A 10,000-nucleotide genomic window follows, 5' to 3' on the forward strand; every position below is an offset into this window, starting at 1 on the left:
TGTTTTTATGAACTTTTATCTTAGAGCAGCTTCGATGGTGATAATTACATATCTGAACTAGTTATAATTTAGTTTCTATTCTGGGGTTCCCAAACAAGATGATAATCACTTCTTCCCCCACAGATATAACCATTTAGAAAAAGTAAAAAAAACTACCATGTTTTCAGACACAGAATGTAATCAATAATTGTCGCCACTAACTTGTAACATGGCGATAATTTGCCCAATACCGCTCCTGCTGGGAAGATAGGGAGCACATGCTGCCTCGAGGCGAGATCTCTCTCCTGGTGTAATGGTATGCTGCATCTCAGAGCGGCGGTATTTGTATTTTTTTTACGTTTTGATAATTCAATAAAAAATATCTATACAAATGTAACTGCATTGAGTATATAAATATGTAACCGCATAAAATGTGTATTTAGAGGGAGAGATCATGATTTGATAGGACATCATCCATCAGGAGCAAAATATTCCCACCGGGAATGGGTTAGAAAAATATTATAAAAGTATATACTTTTTTTCAGGGGATGGGGGGGCTTGGCTAAAGCCACGTCCACACGGTCGAGCTGTGCCTTGCAGACTTTGCCCGCGTAGGTGTCCACACAGCTGTCTGTGGTGGTTGGAGGGCAGTCGGACGCCAGCAGTTGTTTTGAGCAAGTGGTTCATTACGGTACGATCACCTTGGTTCACGCCATAGTTCGAAAGAAGATCACATTGTCGTGACCAATATGCACTAGTAGTCGGTGTGGTCATGGTGTACTAATAACGTGGTAGTCAGTGGATCTGCCAGCACCTTACCTCGTGCGTTTGGCAGTGACGGAAGACCTCGATCCACTGCCCTCCATTGGCGCCGGGAACGGACAGTTTGATGGTTTGCCCGCTGAAACTGCTCGTACAAGGGCAAAGCCTTCGTGCCCGACGGGCACTGCTCGACCGTGTGGACGTGGCTTAAGGATTTACATTGAGGGGCCCTTGATGTGACAGTTTAGGAACCTCTTTTATTACTTTCTCATAATTGTGAAATCAGTGGTCTTCCATTTTTATAGAGAAAAATCCTGTATTTATATCAGATTAATTTGACTAATAAAAAACACAAATTGTACATAAAAAACGTTTGTAAATAGAAGCATACAATACATATAATGTATATTGTATGTATAGAGGACTTTAACAAATGTACAGCTGCAAAATTATATTTTCTTTCAGGAGAACAATGTTAAAAGGAACATGTTGTGGATTAAAGAAAGTGCTATTTTGATTTCATTTATTTACTTACTTAAGAGAAATTTTAGCATTTCTAGCATTTATAAAAGTATACATCATTCAGAAGTTGGTAGATCTTTAAATTTTGTTTAATAAATGGTCACGATATGTCACTTGCATGTATGTCAAAAAGGGCACAAGATTTTACAAATAGAGGGATTTTTTACAAGTTTGCTTGCATCATTTTCCTCCACCCATTTTTGAAGTCAGTACTTGCCGAAATCTTGCCAAATGCTTTTAAAAATTTACAAATTAGAATCCAAAGTTAACATTGTGGTTTGATTTCCAATGAATTCCTTGGACACCCTTACACCCCCTACACACACATGAAGAGCAGTCTAAACATTTAAGGTCATTATTGACTAAGGTTTTAAATTTCAAGACTTGCTTTAATAAAGTACAAGGCTTATTCATTATTTTTAACAATGTAATAAGCTGCTGAACTTGAAACCAAAAGTTTAAGGACATTTTCTTGACCATTTTTACATTTCACTACATGTGTTAAAAACTGTCAATAATGGTAGGCATAGGTGAGTGGAGAGCAAGATGGAATGTTCATGTTATATCGTGTGTGTACAGTTTTGGTATAAACAGATGTCACTTTCCTAACAACCCAGTGTAGTACAATAGTAAATGCCAAGACTGGATTATCAGAAAATAGCAATCTACCTATGCAGCAATTTATACTAGGAAAACAACTCATTTGGCAAGTTACTGTGGGTTTCGTCATTTGAAAAAAAAAAAGTTGGGAAAAGTGTACTCATTAGGGAAATGACAGTTGATCAGGAGTGTCAGCAAACTACCTGTGATGAATATTAGCAGCAAGTGGATCTCAAGGAACTAGTGGTAATCTTCCACACTGTGCATTCTAAAATGTTCCAACTGCCTGTACAAGGTTATGAAATATTCCCTCCATTAAGTTTAACTTTGAACAAAAGCCTAGTTATTTTATTTCCCTAAACCATGTCATTTTTTTTTTTCAAGTTAACCCTTTAAGCCATGGCCACTATCTCTTAACCTTTCCATTAAAGTTGATCTAACCAAGTAAATCAAAAGCAACAAGCCTAATCCAATCGTATGTACCAAACATTAGCTTCTGTGCACCTCCATTTGAAAAAATAAAGTAAATTAATAAGTTTTTTTTCTGCACGTAACCTATTCATATTAATGAACATTACTTGGTTAGTGCAGTTTTTACGTATGAAAAAGAAAAGCTGCTTACTCAAGGAAATATGCAATATCAAAACGTGTTTATTTCAACACTGAGGATAACTAATGAAAAACTGCTCTCTATCCTTTCATGTATTATGTACAGCTCCAATAAGTTTGCTTCCATAGTATTTATTTGTGCTCCTTAAATATGAAACACTGAAGAGATTGGGAGATCAGTGTTGGCAAGCATAATGGGAGTTCAGAAAAAGAAAAAAAATATCCATTTATAGTATCTGTATGAGTGGCACAGAAGGCACAATATAGGTTTGCACATATGTTCAAACAGCCATTGATTCATATTATAAATGCTTACAAGACCAATTAAAAGTGACTGCATTTAATAGTGCCAATAGCTTGATTTTATTTTGCTTGGTAGTTCATTCAAGAATTTCCATTTTTGCCAAAAGAATTATTCAAACAAAACAGGAATATTAATGGATTAAGAGCAGGTACTGATCATAATTCCAAGTTTCATGTGCCTGAAATTTAGGATAGCAATCAATTGGCCAACCATTAAAAAGAAATTTATTTTAGACAAGTTGACAATGATCCTACAATAAAATCATACAAAACCCTTTAAGTAATGGTAATTCCTTTTTCCAGACAAAGGCAACAGCCAATGCAAACAAAAGATTTTGAGCAGTGTCAATTACAAAATGTACTTTGAGCCAATACTTGGCCAATGCCTATGGACATGATTCCGTTATATAAAGCTTATATTATACTTAATGAACGCAGACTGATATTTCACACTGATGTGATGACAAAGATACAAATGGAAGAGCTTCAGGTAATACTAAACTTGCCTCAGCCAACACGTGGCAGCGGGCGACACTGGTATAGCGTTCCAGGCACAATCCACCAACAAAGTCAATCATCAATGCAGACCCACTGAGCCACATTCATTGCCAAGAACCCAGAGAGCCAAGTCTCTCTGGAAGAACACACTTGATGACACTTGTGTCCTCATTCTTCACAAGATGGGGTCTCAACTTGCCAATGCTACTCATGGGATAACAGCCAGAGCTTGAACCAGTGCAACACTGCTGCCACCCACCTACATGCCAACCAATTTGAATTATAATCAAAATAATATAATCAGAAGTATAAAACAATGAGTCCCCTGATGCTGCGTGGGTAGCATGATAAACAGTTGCTGCCCGGGCATGACTAGGGCAGCAGTGACCGCAGTGCGGGTGGTACTGAAAGACCCCTCACAGTGCAGTTTGGTCGGCAAGAGCCGAGACCAGTGTTACACCAGGGTGGAAAGTAACAAACACAGGGTAAGGGCTGCTTTTCGTGAGGGGCCTCCCATTGTAGGTTTAGGCACGGTCAGTAGAACGCAGTTTCTCCAACACACACTCATATGATGCTTCAGCCATATCCGTGGCCTGGAAAGTTGAAACAAAACTGATAAAATACATGTAATTTAAGCTTAACTTAGATTCCATTATTCTGAAATTGTTAATTTGAACTTTTAACCATATATATATATAACTTTCAGTAATGCATTATAACAAATATAATAATTCAATGAACCAATTACCCAAGGTCTGAAGTTAAGAAAGCTTACCTGGATATATTTGCCAATGCCTTCACATGCACTTTTGAGGGCATCAAAGCTTGAAGAGTAAAGCATTTTCTTCTTAATCTTGGCAGTGTCTGGGCACCAGGACATCAGGAACAGCTTTTGCTTTGGTGTGCGCTAAAACAAAGGAAATGCATTAACCAATTAAACAATCAGGCATCAAATGTACAGGTATCCAATCAGCAAATAAACTAAGATTTATGTTAAGGCTTGTCAAGTTAAAAATAACTTTTTTCCAGGAAATATTGAGATTCTGGAAGATGCATAGAAGTTAAAATAACCAAATAAAAAATATTTCAAAACTTACATCTGATGTTCCCTGGCACTGGTGCTCATACTCGAAGTCATATAGACCATAGCGGCACTGGTCAGGCCCCAACTCTTCCAGATGTTTCAAGTAGTCATCATAGGAACTATCTCTGTCACCATACTGTAAAATATGGGTCAAAATTAGAAGAAAACTCATGTCATGCTATAATGGTATACTATGTCATTTTGCCAATCTAAAATCTACAGAAAAAGTTACAAGTATGGCTTACCTTTTCAATATCTATAACTTTCTCATCTTTAATGTGGAATATGATGTACCTATATTTCTTGTTTTTTTTTATATCGAGAAAGGCCTGTGTGCATGCATCTGCTACTTGTACTCCGGAAGCCTGGAAATAAGGAGAGATTTTAGGATTACAATTATCAAACAGGCAATATTAAATCGTGCATATCTACTTAATTTACACACTGATACAAATCTGTTACTTCAATTATATCCTTCAACAGCAATTAACCCACTTATAACAAGACTTATCACATTGAAATAATTGATAGAACATAAGACATCCCATCACAAAGCTTCACTGTATATACTTTGTACATTTTAGATTTGTATATACATTTTTCAAAAAAAAATAATAAAATAAAAAATAAAAAAAAGCCCTTTAGTGAGGAATAAGTGAAAATCAAGGTACAAAGCCACCTCATGCCTCAAGAAATCTGAGGGAAGCTGCAGGAAGTTTAAAAGTTTATATTACGGTGTTTCAATTAAACAATAACAAAGGAATATATGCACAAGCCTTATAATTTGAAACTAATTACATTCTGAACAAATTTATTACCTTTTTGTTTAAATATTCTATACAAACCAGTCTTCAATTAGCAAAGTAATTGTGTACAATCTCAGTCACCTGAAGCCTATTAACCCTTCTGCAAAGGGCATTTTCAGGCTTAAATCTTAACTGCAGTTGTGCAACTACGACACCATACCAAATGCTAATTATCACTTTGCTAATATATCAATCAGATCAAATCACAAGTCCTGCAATATATAGGAAGGGGGTGGAAGAAGAAAAATGGTGTCCAGACTGAACATTTCCCATTGTCCCCCATCTCATTCTTTTTATACTTGTATAAATCTGAATTCTCTACACTTCCTCTAAATGTATAAAAAAAATCTAAGTATCATGACTAGTATCAAGATAGCTGCAGAAAAATAAATCCACCACAAAAATGTGCTTCAAAGGCTATAGCACAGCTCATACACATACTAAACATGTACAATGAGACCTTTCAGGGAGTTCTGCTACACACCCATGACTGCAAGCCAAACATACCTACAATACCTTAAAATAGATGCAAGGTCAGAGACCCCAACAGCTGCAATGTAACTTGTTTCTCTTTTTTCTTTTTAACTTTCTCTGCACCAATAAGCTACTATAAAAGCAACAAAATTTAGGCACAAGGGAGCTGCTCTTAAGTAAAAGGAACCTTAAAACTTCAAGCACTTGAGAAAAGACAATCCTGTCCGTAGATCCTCAAAATAGCTCTGAGCTGGGTTCTCATACTTGTATGGCCAAGGGTGTCACCTGCCAATACTAACTTTACTATAGAGAACCACAGAGCATCAAATTTCATTGGAAATCAAGAGCAGTATATTGTATTTAGAATCTACACATTTAATATCTAATATTTTATATATATAAATATATATATAAAATATTAAATTCTAAATGCTTTATTTTCCTGGGGATTCAAGTACATATATTGAGACTTTCTTCATGGTATAAAAACTCCCTCAAGAGTACAACAGGCCTTCATGCTACGGCAAGACACTAAGTATCCAGTAAAAGTAATATCTGTATAAATGACAAAAAGATACAAAAATTACTTTTAAATGAAAATTTCATTTTGCAAGAAAATTCAACTCCACATAAGTATTTAATGATAATTTCCACAGTCAACCACATTCTTCATGATTGTATTTACTACTAGCCACTTGCCACAGGCTCTGGTAATGACCAACAAATTTAGTAACCAGCCCACACTACGTTTACAGTAACTAACACTGCTCCACTATATCAACAGACTTGCACAATTATACATCTTCCATTGCAGATCACATTTTTCAAGTTGCTTTGGATGAAGCATTGTAGATATAAGTAACAATCTTTCAGCAAAAAGAAAAACGAAACCAAAATGTAAATATCTACACACAATGGCTACTTGGCCAATTCCTTTATATTTCTAATTCAATCTTTATAAAGAAAGGAAGAAAAAGCTAATATCATTGATCTTAACTCTTAACAAATTAGTAAGCCTACCTGCTTGATATTTCAATTACTAATTGCATGAAAAAAGTTTGCATTGTATAGAATGAGGTAAATTTCAAGGCAAGGATACCAAACAATCAAGTCCTAGGTGATTAGCCGCTCGTTCTGCCATTCATGAGTGAGGATGGGGGGGGGGGGGGGGGCGAATGTGCACTATCAATGGATTTGTTATTCTTGAGTAATTTCATCACAAAAGCTAAAAAATTATAACTTTACAAAATAATCTCATTCAACTTCCCAATTACAAAGCATTAGAATCAATTTACAAGTCGCTTGCTTGTTCTCCAGTAGTACATTTTTTTCACTAGCTTTTACACATTAAGACTGGCCAGTTCTACATCTGAGATGCCGAACATTACTACTACTGTGTACATGAAAATTGAGTCAAAGTTGCTACATATCAAATGATTTCAAATGCACATAGCAAAATTCTGGGAAACAATGGGTGGGCAGAAGTCAAGTTTTAACGTAAATATACGCAGTCCATTACAGAACCTTGTGCAAATAAATGTATTTTTACCAAATGCACCATATACCTCCATTTCTGGAGAAGTATTCAAAAAGAGTCGAGAGCACAAACTCAATCATTGGATCATAAAGGTTAGCTTGAACTCCACTACAAGAAAAGAAAATTCAACACTGGAAATCGTTTGCCATGAATATCGTACAAAATGTCTAATGTTAAAAGCTTATAGGTTCACAGATTGAAAATGTAAATGCTACTGATAAAGCCTGTTGCAAATTAGAACTTCCTCTGATTTGTTGAGCAGTTATGTATTGATTTCTTTGAACATGCAGAGATGTAATGAATGGCAAACATTCTCAAATACAACCCAATGACAGTTCAGTATCCAAGCTTTTGATCCTTCAGCAAAGGTCAATTACTAATACTTGTTTGCTATCAAAATCAACAAATAAGTGATTTATCATTTGAGTTCTAACAATCATCTCTAATTTTAGTAATTTTCCAGAGCAACAGGCTTGGGCCAGTGGTAGATGGGAAAGGCTCTTTCATACAATTACAAAATCTGATTGTTGCTTTATATACCATGTCAACTTTCCAATGTCTCATGCCTTTCTTATGTAACTAGCAAAATTTGCAATATGGGAAAAAATTAATACCTTTCACACTAAACATTTTTCATCTATAGTGTGTCTACATAAATTGCCTTGAGCCTTAACTCCCTATGAAATACTCATTACAATATACAAAAACAGTGCCGAGTACAGATTGTAGAACTACAAGCAAAAAGGTTATACTAAAAATTAATTCCACTACTAACCCCCCACCACCACTATTTATCAATACAAAACCACTCAGTCCTGTATAACAAACTGGTTCCAATTTCGAAAGTTAAAAATTCTTTATGAAAATAGGAAGGAACTAATAAACCTCGGTAATAGTCACAATCCAAGGACTTAGTAATGCCGATCAAAGTTCGAGTTTAAGCATCAGTTATGATTTATAAAACAAATAGGATAACCTTCCATTATACAATCAACTTCTTCACCTATATCAATTATTCACACCTAAGTTCATTCCAGTCATTCAAATAGTTAATAAGCTGTTCACCAAAGGTAACTTTGGTATTTCTTAACATTTGATACACTTTAATCCTTTTATACAAAATTTAAGAACTTTCCACTCTCCACGCAATCATCTGGTAACTTAAGCAAATTATTTACTTCTAAAGGCTCCTAGACCCTATTCCATCAGCATTCCATAAGACCTTAAACAAGACTAATAGATCAACAAATGAAGAAAAAAAATGCTTGCTCCCTGAACCAAGAAAAAAGAAACAAATAACAGTAAATTTAAACCACTCAGCGAGGGGACAAAAAAGGAAGAAAAATTGGGTTCTCATGAAGCCCTAAAGCAGACGGGGATTAAAAGCCATGAATCACGTAGTACATAGTTCAATGTCCTCCTTTTCACGGGGAGGTTATTGCACTTGCAACAGTACTTAGTAAATTAGTGGCAATTTCTATTTATCTTAGAAAAACTTGAATAATGTGGGGGCTTCCTTCTTTAAATAAAACTTAGGCAGAATAAAGAGTTTGAAGTCTGATCTTGGGCGTCAGCGGAAAACTGCGGGGAGGGAGGGAGGGAGGGGGGAGAGACGGGGGAGGACGGGAGAAAGGAAGGGGGTGAAAAACAACCCTGTCACGAACTTTTTAGATATTCTCCGCCAATATGAGACATTCTGAACTTCACCTACACTAACCGAGGGACTTTCCTCTACATTTTTTTAAAGGCGATCCTTCCCTTGCGCGGCCGGCAAACGAGGCGGCTCTTGGCACGGCCCGAGAAGCCGCCCTCGTTCCCCCGCGTGATTTCCCTTTACAAATGTCATCCACACTTCACGTCAACTTCACGTCTTGGGCTACGGCGCCCCCCGCCCCGCGAGTCCGTCTCCCGGGACGCTAGGGTATCCCTCGCCCGGGCATTCGGCGGGACACGAGGACGCCCTCGGGCTCCCTTCGCGGGGAGCAGGACCTCGAGGGAAGCACGACGAAGACGAGGCATAATATGCGAGCCCGGGGAGAGGTCCGGCAGCCCGATACTACAAGTCGCCGGTAGTGTTCCTCGTTCGTTCCTTCTTACACATTCACACACACACACTCTCTCTCACTCTTTCTTTCCCTGTCTCTCGCACACCGAAGGTTTCGCCGGCGTCTTGCGATCCTTTTTGCAGGGCGAAGGCGGCGGCGGCGAGGCCCGGCGTCGCCTCAGCCGCGGCCACCGTGGCCAGGGCGCAGCGGCCAGCAGGAGGACTTACCATTGTGCTCTACTCTAAGGTGAATTCAAACAGCTCACTCCGGCCAATACAGCGTGCGGGCGCGGTGTCGGAGCGGCGTCGGAGGGCGGAGTGCTCGCCGCGACGGCCGTATTCCTCCGCGCTGCCGGCTGCCTGTATCACGGCTCCTGATTGGCCCGCGCCGCCGCCCCTCCGCCGCCGCCGGCCAATCAGCGTCCGCCTCTCACCGCCGCCGTTCGTGCTGCACCCTTCGTCTACGGCCGATTCTCCTTCTCTTTTGGCCTTTGCCTCAATTTTGCTTCGGTTAAGGGCATGGTGGGTGTATGGGAGGGCCATAGCGAGTCACGGGAGGGATAAAGGCCGACCTGAGACCGGACTACTTTTCCGGCATTCTCGGGATATATTTTGCGACCGCTGACTGGCGAGCCTTCGGGAAGGAGTCCAAAATCCGCTCTCACGGGGCAATGCTGCCCTTTATTCACTTTCAATATGCCTCATGCCTTCTTCTCTAATGCAACTCCACCCCAATCATATAGTAGGGTAATAAATGAATAAAATACGCCAAATAAAAGCCA

General features: G+C 38.5%; 1 protein-coding gene across 1 annotated transcript; it reads right to left on the bottom strand.

Moving 5' to 3' along the window:
- Positions 1-2,983: 2,983 nt before the first annotated feature.
- On the bottom strand, positions 2,984-9,527 carry tsr (Cofilin/actin-depolymerizing factor homolog tsr). Its single transcript, XM_043036109.2, has 5 exons — positions 9,447-9,527; positions 4,603-4,722; positions 4,371-4,493; positions 4,049-4,180; positions 2,984-3,866 (listed from the first exon to the last, which is right to left on the bottom strand). Exons 1-5 carry the CDS (start codon positions 9,447-9,449, stop codon positions 3,798-3,800), a joined length of 447 nt encoding a protein of 148 aa, XP_042892043.1. The 5' UTR covers positions 9,450-9,527; the 3' UTR covers positions 2,984-3,797.
- Positions 9,528-10,000: the final 473 nt, after the last annotated feature.

The sequence above is a fragment of the Penaeus japonicus genome, unplaced genomic scaffold, assembly GCF_977035675.1.
Source record: "Penaeus japonicus unplaced genomic scaffold, GWHDUDI00000001_assembly GWHDUDI00000003, whole genome shotgun sequence".
NCBI lineage: Eukaryota > Metazoa > Arthropoda > Malacostraca > Decapoda > Penaeidae > Penaeus > Penaeus japonicus.

What these genes read in the sequence shown, in the direction of transcription:
- tsr (XM_043036109.2), bottom strand. An exon ending in AGTGCCAGGGAACATCAGAT is followed by an intron (nt 4,181 to 4,370) that starts GTAAGTTTTGAA and finishes CCTTTGTTTTAG; the next exon opens with CGCACACCAAAGCAAAAGCT. An exon ending in GCATTGGCAAATATATCCAG is followed by an intron (nt 3,867 to 4,048) that starts GTAAGCTTTCTT and finishes TCAACTTTCCAG; the next exon opens with GCCACGGATATGGCTGAAGC.